This window comes from Centruroides sculpturatus, unplaced genomic scaffold (assembly GCF_000671375.1).
Source record: "Centruroides sculpturatus isolate CEXI.00-Female unplaced genomic scaffold, Cexi_2.0 scaffold31, whole genome shotgun sequence".
Classification (NCBI taxonomy): domain Eukaryota; kingdom Metazoa; phylum Arthropoda; class Arachnida; order Scorpiones; family Buthidae; genus Centruroides; species Centruroides sculpturatus.
Window position 1 is genome coordinate 538195 of NW_019384496.1, and position 15285 is coordinate 553479.

General features: G+C 30.7%; 1 protein-coding gene across 2 annotated transcripts in view; it reads right to left on the minus strand.

Annotated features, from left to right (window-relative positions):
- The window catches only part of LOC111621942 (endoribonuclease Dicer-like), a 120866-nt gene that overhangs the window by 67711 nt on the left and 37870 nt on the right, over positions 1-15285 (minus strand). For both annotated transcript variants that reach the window (XM_023364192.1, XM_023364193.1), the window contains exons 5-6: positions 10912-11060; positions 869-1025 (exon numbers count right to left, since the gene is read on the minus strand). In XM_023364192.1, coding sequence (XP_023219960.1) covers positions 869-1025; positions 10912-11060 — 306 coding nt within the window. The remainder of the gene's footprint in view (positions 1-868; positions 1026-10911; positions 11061-15285) is intronic.

The window sequence follows — 15285 nt, forward strand, 5'->3', positions numbered from 1 at the left end:
CACAGAATGCAAGAATTAGGTCCCCCGTTTCCAGACTAATTATAGAATTTTTTCTTTTAGTCAAACGAACTATTTTCAACGTTTCTGGAACGTTTACAATCGTTCTATAATCGAACCAATATTCAAATTTTATGTTTGAATTAAATTCGAACATAACATTTGAAACAGAAAACCACTTTCAACCACTTTCAGCCCCATATCTCCCGCACCCTTATAGCTATCGAGACGCAACCCCCATAATGCACAAACGGAGACTTGGGGCTACTACCACGTACAAACACCATTCACGTGCAATGTGTAGTTTCGGCAGAAAAGTGAAATATAGGGACACACACGTCCATTTTTATATATATACTAGCTGCAAGGACCCGCTTCGCTGGGTTTTTAAAAAGTAATGATAGTGAAGATTAAGATAATTACATTATAGCCAATCTTACCCGTTTTCACAGAATGCAAGAATTAGGCCCCCCGTTTCAAGAGTAATTAGAGACCTGGTCCCGATTCTATTTCTGAATGTCTCCTGTTCACGTCCAGTCAAACAAACTATTTTCAATGTTTTTGGAACATTTACAATCGTTCTATAATCGAACCAATATTCAAATTTTATGTTTGAATTAAATTCGAACAAATTTGAACATAAAATTCGAAATAGAGAACCACTTTCAACCACTTTCAAGCCCATATCTCCCGCACCGTTATAGCTATCGAGACACACCCCCATAGTGCACGAATGGAGACTTGGGGCTACTACCACATACAAACACCATTCATGTGCGATGTGTAGTTTTGGCGGAAAAGTGAAATATAGGGACACACATGTCCATTTTTATATATATATAGATATATAGATAACAAGATTTATACTTACTGCGACTATTTTGTTTAATGGTGAATTTGGAGGAAGCCGTAATAAACATATATAGCCTAAATCTGAAGAATTAACATCACAATTTAAATGAACAGTTTCAAGTCTCCAATGTGGTACTAACCGTGAAGTTTTATCACATGGAAGTTTTGCACAATATCTATAAAAAAAAAATAATTTTAGTACCTTATTATGAATAACATAAAATTGCGGTTGCCAAAATATAAGCAATTTAAAAGTGCAAAAATCACCAAAAAAGCTGTATTTTCTTTTTATTCATCTGTTACTGCAGACACTTGTAGAGAAAGAACTACCGGGTCTAGAACAGTGTTCCGCAACCAGGTGTAAGGTGTGACGTGAACTTTTACATATTCTATTCATTTCAAGCTTTATTTATATATTTTTATCACAGTTGCTGTGCTTCTTATGCTTGTATTTCAAGTGTTATTAATTAAGTGCCGCAGCACTTATGAAATAAGATGATGTTCGTTTATTCTTTATCACAAGCCACGCATTTTTATGTATTTTAAGAAATTAAATGTAAAATAAATTTGCTCATGGGTGTTGATATCTGTTTAATAATAATAATAAAAATAATAATAATAATAGGTTAGTGGCATTACGTAATTCTATTAATAGTATCATATCATATGCTTTTGAGGGGAATAACATTTTGGTGTGTCGTGTTGAGTCATTTTGAGTCATAGGTGTGCCGCGAGTAGAAAAAGGTTGAGAAACACTGATCTAAGCAAATAATTTTTTAATGTTTATGATATTCTCTTCCAAATAAGAGTTCACTTCTCAAAGTAAAATGTAGGATGATTATGCTTATGTTATATTCTTTGTTTCTTTTACATGATTAGATTTTTCCTAGTTGTATTTCTGAAGTAATGCAAATGCTTTATGCTTTAAATTAAAGATTTTCCTTACTTTATAGTATTTATATATATATATATAGTTAATGTATATACACTTTTTCACTTTGTTCTTTATATGTGGTACAAATGAGTTAAAGATTCTTAATTGCTGTAAGTGTCTTGTTCTTTTTAAACTCAATTGTAAATCTATTTTGAAATTTTGGATAAACATAGTCTGTTGAATTTGTTATTTTTGTGTTTTGTTTGGCTTAGAAAATCATGTCATTTGGCAATGTTATGTTTAAAGGAAAAGACTAGTTTTTTTTATATGGTTCTAATTACTTNAAAAATTAATAATTGTAAAAGGACTTCCACGCAGTAGACAATGAGTCGGCGTCTCTATGGTTTATACAACTGGTTCTCATGTGCCTTATAGGTTGGAAAAGCACCATTCAGGCGGCACTGCGTGAGAAATTCAAACTGAGCCCTTGCCTTGCACAACTTAAGTGCTAGTCTCGTATAGATTGGGTGATTGTTGAAAAACGATTGAAAATGCTATTTTATTAAATTTTGCTGGATTTATATCAATGTAGTTTATTTTTCTACTTCCAGTACGTATTTGTTATATGGATAAAATTGCATTGAAAGAAATGAATTTTATTCAAAATGTTATGCAAAATAAAAGTTCAAATTCATGCAAATTAAAACTTTTTATAACAATTTTTCTAATCATCATATTGAATGTGCTGGTTGACAGCATGTTGGTCAGCAATGTGTTCAGTTGGCACCAACTGAAATGAACATTGAAAACATTTAACTGGCAGTGTATTTGACAGAGTGTTGGTTGGCAATGCATTCGGTCAGTGCTAACTGAAATGAATATTGAAAGTGTTTGGTCAATGATATACTGTACAATTCATAAGACATAAGATGATGATATAATAATACAATTATTAAATAAAAAACAATTGATATCCAAACAAACATCCAAGACATAAAAATATTGACTGAATAAATAGTGAATAATTTGCCAAGTGTTGAAATATGTCACCTTAGTGTGTCTGCAAAGAAACATAAAAATATTGTTTCAAGTGAAAACTTATGACAATTTAGACAACAGTCAAAATTTATCTTAGGAGTTTTTCTTTGGTAAAGATAAGCTGGTGCTTGGAAGTGGTACCCACAATATTTTTACCTGTATTATTTTTTTCTACATCTTGCTTCAAAGCACCAAGCTTATGTGAGAATCTGGACTTAATAATTAGTTTAAATCAGGAAAAAGGGAAATTTTGTCAATACAATGTTGTCGGCAGTGATAATTGTCAACTTTTTTACTTGAGAGTGTCTCAGCTTGTGTTCTCAGTGCCAAAAGAAATGCTTTCCTGCAACCTTCTGACCTCCTGGCTGTATTCTGCAGTTCTAAAATAATGAACAAACAGCTGATTCAGGCAGTCGTTGCCAGTTCCCCTGATGGTTAAAGTCATTGCCAATTCCTCCACAAATCAATGAATCATCACCAGTTCTTCAACCACTCTGCCGATAAAGGAATAGGATCACCTCCTCTGATAATGCCTATCTTCAAACTGCCCTCTAGTGCTGAACTCTTGAGCGTCAACACTTTTATAAAGACAATCATCTCATCTAGATCAGTTTCATGCTCATAAGTATAAGATTTTGCTTCTAGTTTTATTCATACAGCTAAAAGGATTTTCTTCAAATTATATAAGAATAAGGTAATACTTGTTTTTATTCATATGGGTCAACAAGACAATAGTGTCTTTATTTTTGTTAAAATGTTACTACAAATCAAGAAAATCCTTTCATTAGTGGTTGATGCAGGTTCTCAATGATTTTGAAAGCTGAGTAAAGTTTCTCTGCATTTTGGGCCAACACCAACATTTTAATTTCTTCTGTTTTGAAATTTACTTTTACTATTGTTTGAATATTAACTAAAATCTTTGTAACTTCAGCTCATTTTTTCCCAAAGCTTTGAAGCCTAAAAATGCTAAGAATTTTCAAAGGTTCAAATAATATCCTTACATCAGGCTAGAAATTAAAGCTATTTGTAAATATACAGGAATTATTTTTAGAAAATTTTATCGACTGGGAAGAAAAATAAATGATGAGTGAATCTTACATCATAAAAGTCTCACTCCTTCCCCCATCATAAGCTACTGTCATATACAAAAAATTCCTCACCAGAAACTACTGGCATAATACTTGAATGGTCTATATCAGTGGTTCCCAATTACTTTTTCCTGCATACCACTTCAAGAAAGAGCTCAAACTCGCGTACCCCTTATAGCAGAAATTCATATTAATCCATACTAATATTATAAATTTGAAGGTAATTCTGTCTGTCTGTCACCTTTTCACGTCTAAACTGCTGAACAGGTTTTAATGAAATATGGCACTGAGATAGCTTACACATTGGAGATGGACATAGGCTACATTTTACTGCAAGAAAATATCTTACTCCTACGAGAAAATTTGATATAATGCGGGCGAAGCCATGGGTAGACAGCTAGTGATAAATAAAATAAGTTTTTTTTTTTACATTTATTACCTTTAAAATACAATTCTAATAATAATGAAAATAACATAAGGTTATTTAATTTTAATGTGACAAATGTGCACGATTTTCTTTGCACAACTTTGTAAAATCTGGTTGCTTTTTGGTCAGCTTCAGTCTCGAGTCATCTTCGAATCAAAGTCAATGACGATTCATGTTTGTCACGGCCGAAAAACCGCTTCGCAGAAGTATGTTGTGCAAAATGGTAGTAAATATTTTATTGCCGCTTCGCTGACACAATAATAATGATAACTGTACAATTAACACAAATTGTGTTAATTGAACAATTTTTGTTTCTTGCGTAAGAATTTCATTTAGATATCGTCACAAATGCATTTTTTTAATGAAATTTCGAGAATATTTTTAGTTATAAATAAATGAATTTGCGCATTCGACATCGTGTTGTAAATTTCCGAATTTTTGATGGTCCACCCATTACACAGGTCTGCAAGTAAAAAACTGCAAAGGATTTTTATACATTTTCTTACAGCAGTGTTTTTCAACCTTCTTGAATACGCAACCCCTTTACAAGTTAAAAAAATTCTGGCGACCCGCCAGGGCATATTAAAACTGTATCAGTGATTTTAAAAACTACGTATTTAATTTTCTTTCTGTTGAGACCTAAATATCGATCGAAAAACCAATTGTACTTTAAAATAAAAATGCAAAGCCTTCTCACTGAAATTGTATTTTTATTTATTGTAGTTTAGGACCTACAAACACTTGTCTTTTTTTTTTACCCGTGACCCCCCGTGTAAGGCTTTGCGAACCCCCTGGGGGTCGCAACCCACAGGTTGAAAAACACTGTCTTACAGATTTCAACTTGGTAAAAACGAAAAAAATATTTAAAAAATTCCATCTCATCAATTTTTTTGTTACACTCAAGTTTTTGTTTGTATTTAGTGTTAAATTCCTAGTTAACTTAAAATTTACTATTTTTTTATTTAAAAAATAGCCTTAAAACGAAGATTTCTCCCATTAATTCTATCAATTATAGCTGGACTTGGTAATAAATAAATAAAAATGTTAATGGTTGAAGAGAGTAGTGGTAGGGGGAGATGGGTTAAGTACTTTTAGCGTTAGAAAAAAGGTTGCATGATAGTATAGAAACAGGTTAAAAGTTGATAGTGAGTAATATTATTGGTGAGGTTGAGCATGTTTTGACATGTTATCTGGGATACTAGGAATAAATATAAACAACCTGCTGTTGGATTAGTTCATGTTTCAACAAGCTAAATAAGTTCAGTATCTTGCTGACCATCTAATGCCACACTCAGTTTATATCCAGCATTCGAACGCTACTGCCCTTGTATTTTTATTTCTGGAATATGGCTCGCAGAGGTTGTGTAATTTCTCCCGACAGTTTCTGTTATGTTTGTGGTGAATATGCAATGAATAGTCAACAAAGAAACATAAGTGAGTTTGTGAAGAAAGTTTAATTTGCATATTTCAAATTGAAACTTGGAGATCGAAACAAAGCAGATTTCTGGAAACAATAGGAGAAAAGGAAAAAGAAGCATGGGACTCTTTCAAGAATGTAGTGCATAAGTTTTTGGGGAATACTAAGGACCCTGACTACAAAACCATTGTACAACGCATACTGGCAGCAGCATGCATTGTACAATCCTCGAGCTTCATATGCTGCTGCCAGCGTATGAAGCTCGAGGATGCAAGATGAGTTTAAAAGTTCATTTCTTACACTCCCATATTGACTATTTTCACGAAAACTTTGGAGCCTACAATGAAGAACATTGTGAAAGATTTCACCAGGATGTCCATGATAACGAGAGACGTTACCAAGGAAAATGCGATGTCAATATCTTAGCTGACTACTGTTGGATGCTTGATCGAGAAACCAGAGAAGGAAATTGGAAATGAGTTTGGAGGAGCATCAAAAAGAAAAGAAAAGGTTTCATAAGAAAAGACCTAAAATTGTGTATAAATATCAGAAACAATTTGTTGATTAGTTGTAAGAAAATATTTATTACAATGAACTAAATATATTATAAGAGTTTTTATCAAAAATATTTTTATTTTGCAAAAAACCTTTACGTGATGGGATGTAACAGACATTTTTAGAATCTGTGATCTTTAAAACATATAATTCAGCAAAAATATTCCATGCAGCTGAAAAAAATTTTTTTTTGCAGATCTGTGTTATTTTTTTGATTGCTTCATCTCATGCATTTAAATTTTAAATTGACCGATTTTAGATTGCCATGCGTACCCCTTCACACAATTTCGCGTACCCCAGGGGTACTATATATGGCACTAATTGGGAACCACTATGATTGGGAACCACTATAAATGGCACTAATTGGGAACCACTGGTCTATATAGACAAATTGTGGAAAAAAATAAAAAAATAGAACTACAATCACATGACGACCAGCTGAATCAAAAATCAATTCTAGCTTTTGAAATATAATTTACAATTTGTATGTTATTTTATAATTTAAAAGTTTAGTAGTACAGAACTATTAACCTATCTTAACTATTATATAAAAATTAAGTAACAAATTGTTGTTTTTCTTGTGCCATCTCAAAAGTGGTAAACAACATCTATGTTCAAACAAACATTCAGTTTCTCTTCAGCTCATCTCTTGATGTTGTCTAACTATCCAGATCACTAAATACAGAATATTTAAATGTCCAACATACTCCAGGAATTCTAAAATGTAGATAAAACAATTTTAGAGAATTGTTTGCCTGCATCTTTACTTGAAAGTAAAGACATACAAGAATAATTTACTTTTCCCACTTCTAGTCAACAAGAGAACTCATCTACAATCTGAAGAAAACCATGGCATAATTCTTAAAGGATTTCCTTAAAGGTTTTAAGGGAGTAGTCAATCTGGAACAAAAGCTAAAAAACAGATAGAAAATGTCTTCTCTCATTTCCTCAGGTGCCTTTCACTTACATAAAGCTGATGTTTCATTGTATCCTTCAATATTGCCATTTCAAGCAGTTATGTATATCATCTTTAATAACAAGATAGGAAAGTATGGTTGCCATTTACTGAAGTATGAAGTTTTTGGTCAGAAAATTTACACTTTGTCCAGTAAACAGCATACATATGAGTCATGCATTTCAATTAAGCTACACTGATGTGTTTATTTTTAAATAAAGTAAGTTTAGATAAATCCACACAAAGTTAAAAATTTTTAAAAAACCTAAATTGTGTTATATAAAAACAGGTATCCCTTGATTATGTGGTTAATTAATCCGCTGATGCTAATTGCTATATCTAAATCATGTTAATCAAATATAATATCAATATTAAGTAAAGATAGCTGATAAAGCCATGTTAATTAAAAAACTTCTGCCACATATATAAAAGGATTGCCACATAATTGTTTTTTTTAATCAAATCCCATGTTAAGTAAAACCTTGTTAAGTAGGGTATACCTGTATACAAAGTAATCTATGATGCTAATGTCCAATTGAAATGACCGACTAAAAGATTATATAATGTATTAGTTAACTACTAATGATACGTAGATGTTTCAGTAAAATTTTCATAGATTCTCTTATAAATATGACTTTTTACTTTCCTGGCTTTGTTATATATAACAGAGGAAAAGCATGGCAATCAGTCAAAAAATTACTCCAAAGATTTTTATATTTTGAACTCGGGACCTTGAAACATTGAGAAATGCAAAAAAATGGAGATTTTTTTTCCTGTATGTGTACATGTGTTTTGCAGGGAGTTTGTGTATTAGAGGATTAATGCTATTAAATTTTGGTGGTTAAAGGTCAAGGGGGTGGGGAGATAAAGAGGGTCATGTCATATCTCAAACAGGGCCAGACTTAATGATGATTTTACTCATTATTAGCATTTACATTTTTATAAAACCAATCTCTACCCTCAAAATTATGCCTTTTGTCATTCTGTAATAATTTCAAATATGAGAAGTTTTTAAATAAAATATACAAATGGTGCCAAACTAAGTTTTAAAAGTCAGAGGGAAAGTTAGGCAACTTGTTGCTGGACTTTTTTTTTATTCAATTCATCGATATTTTGTGAATATAAAAGAAACTGACTCTAAAACCATCTAAATACAGTTGTTCATATTAATTCACCACACTACTACAGGTGTGGTGACGATATATTGTGTACCACATTGGGCACATGTGTCCAATGTGGTACACAATATACAGTATTATCAAATTTTGTTTATTTTGAAATACATAGATTTCAGTTTATTTTAATTCTATTTTTTATTCTATTTTATTTATTTATTTATTTTTTTAAAGTTAAATATATCTATGTGTATCTACTTTAGACTCGGACCCAAAAAGGTTTGCCATCCTGGGCTCGAATTCCAGTGTTGAAAAAATTCCAACTCAAAAAATCAAACTGGCATAAGTAGGTAGTCTGTCTGTGATTTGTGGTCTTTCCCTCACCGACCCCATTGTGGACCTGCCCAATCTAATGATAAGCATGGTTAAAAGACCCTTTTAGTGCTGATAGAGCAGAAAATCAAAAAATAGATTGATAAGATTAGACAATGCAACAGTGGTGCACTCAAGATTAATCTTGGGGAGCCAAGCTGAAAGGATAAAAATTTGCATTAAAAGATTTTTACCTTTTAATGCAAATTCAATAAAATTCCTGACTTGTGTGACCANTTTGAATTTCTTTTTGAATATTTAATGTGGAATTTTCAAATATTTACTGTTCTTTTTTATAAAATTTTAATATTTCAAAGTTATGTTCTTTGTTTGAAGATGACATTGATAAAATGTCAAAAGTGCTTGTGTTGATGATGATAACTGTTTAATGCTGATAGATAGTAGTTATTTCTTGTTTTAATGGATAATATTTTGGTGTGGTAATCTAAATGGTTAATCTGGTTAATCTAACTGTTTTTATAATTAAAAAACTATTAGATATTCAGTAGCTACTTTTGAGATCTTAGTGACATTGATGACATGGTGTTTTGCAGTAGCAACTTAGAAAAAGTTTATATTCTTTGTTAACATGTGAAATTGATGCTATTATGAAGTGCCACCAGTGAAGAACGACAACTTATTTGACCCTAGTGTTAATTTATAGAGATAAAAATTAGATTACATGTAAATTTTTTCTTGAATGACATGAGTTATACAAAATGTCAAGTTTCTAGGACTTCTAGGAATAACAAAAGGTCCTTTTCAGGAATAATTTGATAGTGAACCAATCATATAAAAAACAAAATTAATCTTTAAATAATTAAGATTTTTTTTTGTGTGTTTTCATTTTATTTCAAATTTCAAAAATTTTGTTTAAAACTTTCATCTCAGAATTCATTAGCACAACATTACTTAGATATAAAATATGAAAATTTCATATCAAAATAAAAAATTTTATAACAACTATTCTTCATAGTGTACTGTACTTAATAAACCAAAGTTAGTGTTTATTTCACAAATAGTGCAAAACAGTTTTTACTTAACACATATTAAATGAAATTTATATAATCAAGTATTTTTTTAAATTGTACACATGTTGGGTTTTATATTACCAAACATATGTATTATACTGTTTTTAACTTAAAATGGCATCCAAACCAGGTTGAGGCTTGGGGATTTCTACAATTGCAATGCTATTAATTACTTACGAAAAATCCTGAAGAAAAGAGAAAAGCAATCGACATTAGACAGATTCTTTAACCCTTTCAAACTGAAAAAACATGACTTATTAGTCATGTTTCTTCAGTTTAACGCAAGACTGTGTACGTATGTATTTTTATTATTACATATAAATGAACGTAGTAAGAAAGTATAGCCTATGTTTTTTATTTTGGGGAGTCTCCAGAACGAATTAATTAAATTCCCATTAAAACCTATGATAAATCGATAATCGGTTAACAAACAATTCGGATAGCGAACAAAGTCTTGGAACGGATTATGTTCGTTAACTGATCACCCACTGTATATATTACAAACCAACTGTAATTACACGTGCTCACCTAATTAAAAGTTTTTACATCTATGTGTTAAAAAGTGTTTTACAATTTGTTTGGACTGCACATGTTGTTTTTTTCTGTAAATATATATTATTTCGCACTTATATACTTTGATTTTTGTTTTGTAATATTATTTATTTTATATGTGATAAAAGAGAATAATTAAACTAGTTTTAGATATTTTTAACTATTTACTATTAAAAAAAAAACACTATCAGATATAAAATAGATTTTTATTAAAAAAAACATTACGACCTCAGGCCGTCGAACCACTTCATGAGGCCATACGACGGCCGGAGGTCGGAACCAACTTCATAGATGTCCGTGAGAGGCCACCACTAGCATGTAAAACATCTTATGAAGCCAGGATAATTTAACCTTGAGTGAAACTACAATGTTTATACGATGTCGGGTGGTCGGATGGCTCTGTATGGCCGTAACTAGTATGACCGCCAGCACATCGGATGGCAGTTAATGTTAAACATTGCTCAAAATATTTTTAAAGCTGAATTTTAAAAATAAGCAGAATTAAGGTTTAATTATGTAAAAAAATTTTTAACTCATTATATTAAAATTAGATATATATATTTATAGATCAATACTTGAATAATTTTGATTTAATTTAATTATTATTATATTAAAAATTATATATTTGTTAAATTTACCGATTTATCAAAGATATGGCTGAGGTCATAGTGATGCGTGGTGCTCCATCTTTCTTTACAGGCATGTATGGAGGTAATATATCATCGTCTATTGGATGAGGCATATCTTCTGATGTTTCTGTTCTTTGGTGGCAATATTTCATAAGTATCTTTAAAAATTAGACTTCATTAATATCTTGTGCAAAATATCATCATCTTTAATGTTCTTCATCTACATATTTTTATAATTTAGAATAAAAGATTTATGATTATTTATTTATGAAGAAACAACAAAAATTTGCAGGATAATGGAATAAAGTATATATGTGGAAATTTAATTGTAATGAAAATTATAATAATATAAGTTGTATTATTACAAATTATAATTTTATAAATTAATATTATACTAACAAAATTTTAATTACATATTCTAAATATAATCCAAGTTATTCAAAACACTTACACAACCAAAATCCAACTCATGAAACTACAGTGGAAAAAATGAACGAATGAGAATATAAACCAACATAAGCACGAGAACATCTTGCACAGAGATAAATTAGTATGAAACAATAAAATTAGATAAAATAATAAGAAATATTTATAAGCCATTATTAAATTCAGAATTATGGCAAATAGGTAATACCATGGCAACAGAATACTTGTTTATAACTAAAGCATTTTGATTATACTGACATCATGTAAATGTTTATTTATTATTTTATCTAATTTATTGTTATTTCATACTAATTTATCTATGTGCATGCTGTTCTTGTGCCTGTGTTGGTTTAAATTTAACTTATAAAATTTGAATTTCTTTTTGAATATTTAATGTGGCATTTTCAAATATTTACTGTTCTTTTTTATAAAATTTTAATATTTCAAAGTTATGTTCTTTGTTTGAAGATGACATTGATAAAATGTCAAAAGTGCTTGTGTTGATGATGATAACTGTTTAATGCTGATAGATAGTAGTTATTTCTTGTTTTAATGGATAATATTTTGGTGTGGTAATCTAAATGGTTAATCTGGTTAATCTAACTGTTTTTATAATTAAAAAACTATTAGATATTCAGTAGCTACTTTTGAGATCTTAGTGACATTGATGACATGGTGTTTTGCAGTAGCAACTTAGAAAAAGTTTATATTCTTTGTTAACATGTGAAATTGATGCTATTATGAAGTGCCACCAGTGAAGAACGACAACTTATTTGACCCTAGTGTTAATTTATAGAGATAAAAATTAGATTACATGTAAATTTTTTCTTGAATGACATGAGTTATACAAAATGTCAAGTTTCTAGGACTTCTAGGAATAACAAAAGGTCCTTTTCAGGAATAATTTGATAGTGAACCAATCATATAAAAAACAAAATTAATCTTTAAATAATTAAGATTTTTTTTTGTGTGTTTTCATTTTATTTCAAATTTCAAAAATTTTGTTTAAAACTTTCATCTCAGAATTCATTAGCACAACATTACTTAGATATAAAATATGAAAATTTCATATCAAAATAAAAAATTTTATAACAACTATTCTTCATAGTGTACTGTACTTAATAAACCAAAGTTAGTGTTTATTTCACAAATAGTGCAAAACAGTTTTTACTTAACACATATTAAATGAAATTTATATAATCAAGTATTTTTTTAAATTGTACACATGTTGGGTTTTATATTACCAAACATATGTATTATACTGTTTTTAAAAATACTTTATTATAACTAATGTATTTTGAATTTTTCTAAAAATCTAATATCAATTTGATATTTAATTAAGCAAGCAAGTTAATCTGCAAACATATCACATCAAAAACTTCCATTAGACAGTTGCCAATAGATAATTATTATACACAAATATGTAATTAAAATCATTAAGAGGAGTTCTATATTGTAGTGCTATGCAACTATGTATTATACATTATTTTATATATCTTTGTATATGTTCTTAATGTTTGTTTATTCTGATATTTTTGTACAGTGTATCGCATGAACCTCCTGTTTCTTGCCCTGGTATTACCTTTACTCGGGTGCAATGATTGGAACCTTCTGATTGGTTCACATGCAAGAGGCCCACTTCTGGAGCACGGGAAATATAAATCAACAAACTTTCACATTGTGTGCTCTCTCTTGCTTTTAGACTTGTCTGGAAGATTAGAAGATGAGAAGTTAGTAGGATCCTCCAAGCTGAACCAGGAGATGGTAGCTGTTAACAAAGGGACATCTTCGATTGAAATGGGACAATCTGTTTCCATCGTGCCAAAATAATGAGACATCAGTGAAAGATATATATCTTGCATCTTGAACTATTCAAGGTTTCCAATGGAACAATTAGTTTTGAGATATTGATATTTCGTATGTATCTTTTGTCCTATTCACGACCAATATGTTATCGTGGATCTTTCAGTACCATTGCATGTAATAGATGTACAGAGGAAAGAGAAGTGTATGGATATGTGTAAATCTGTTAGCTTGTAAGACGTGAATTGAATTAGTTATCTGTGAAAATTGAGTTGTATTAATCATATCACCTTGTTATCACACCTTGTATTGTTAAAATAAATAACTTGTTTGTTGGTTATGTGCACATGTTTTTGGTTGATGATTGAGTCCTTGTCACATTATTTTCTTCAGATACTCTGTGGATTTCGATCTACGGGAGTCACTACAATATATTGGTTACACTAGAGCAGTGTTGCAACTGTGCAACAAGTGTGCTATGGCACACTGGTGTGCCATCAGAAGATGAAAGGTGTAATGTGAACTTCTACGTGGTGCATTCAACTTCTAAGGTCTTCCATTTTTTTTCTGATAAAATACTTATACAAACAAATTGAAACTTCTGTCACGTCTCAACATAATCTCCCTGAAGATGTACACATTTTTCACAACATCGAAGCCATGAGATCATGACTACTACAAATGCTTCTTTAGGGGTCTGTTTTGCCACTAGAAAATTGCTGATGTTAGAGCGGCATGACTGGAAAATCATTGGAAAAAGCCAAAAATCACTAGGAGCAAGATCAGGTGAGTAGTGAGCATGAGAAACCACTTCAAAGTTGTTTTCATGAAGAAACTCCTGTTAACATTGCCCAATGAGCTGGATCATTGTCTTGATGGAATAGCACACATACAGCCTTTCCCAGCTGTTTTTCTTGCAATGCTAAAAGCAATTCATGACAACATGATTGTGTGCATGAAGCAGCTTGCTGCACATGCGCAATCATGTTGTCAGACTGGCTAGTGCGCAGGAATGGATGTTTTGGTTCGTTGTCACACAATGTTTGCCCTTCTTTGAGCTGCTGCACCCACATACACACATTTTTCACATCCATGACACCATCACATGTGCCACTCAATTAGCAATGAATTTCAGTGGGTGTCACTCTACACAAGTGCAGAAAACAAATGATTATGCATCGTTCTTGTAATGAAAACATCGCCATTTTAAGTATTAAAAAACACCTGTCACTCAAACTGCTGCTGCTAGAGATCCGTGCACCATGCAGTGCTACCCTCTCTGTTATGTAACCACAAAGAATGTCTGCTTCTTTTGAAACGAATGGCATGTTTTTACCTGTTCCTTTTTTCTAAGGGAATACCTTACAACTTGAATGCTCCTTGTACATATTAGAGAGGTTGTGGCTGAAGTTTTCATCATGAAAACGTGAATGTCAAACGTTCAGCGCCACCATTTTAGTATGCCCTGTTGAGTCATGTCAAGTCATGGGTGTGCTGCAAGTAGAAAAAAAGTTGCAAAACACTGCACTAGAGAATACATGTGAAATTGTTTATTTTTGTATGTCAGAGTATGTATGTGAATAAAAAATCTGAGATGCATGTTAAACATTCTAATCACAAACATCTAAATTTACTATTGATAAAATTGAATATATTTTTTCTTAGACAAAAGTGAAACATAATTCATACATTTCTTTTATGCAATACAACATACTGAAATAACTACAAAATACACTGAAAATTATAATCTGTATTTTCACATATTTTTTTCTGTGATATTCTTTCATCATCATCAATATCTAATTGACTATCAGTATGATCTAGGCTTAACTAAAAGTTGTTGGACCTGAATAGAGGCATTTTTATTTTTATAATAATTAAATTTGTTTAACTTATAAAAAGTTAAATAAATTTAATTATTTTCTGGAGGTAGTGGAAAACCAGATCATGATAGTTCTTGCAATAACATTTTATAATTCTATCTTGAGTTGTTCAGCTTCTTATTTCCTCTCAGTTTTATGTTTCATTTTTTCTGTTTTTATGCCCTCCTCTATAAATAAGATTTTGGCTTTTTCTAATGATGAATTGTTGCTACAAATATAATATGGATAGGTACTTTTTAGAAAACAATTAATATATATATTATATATATGG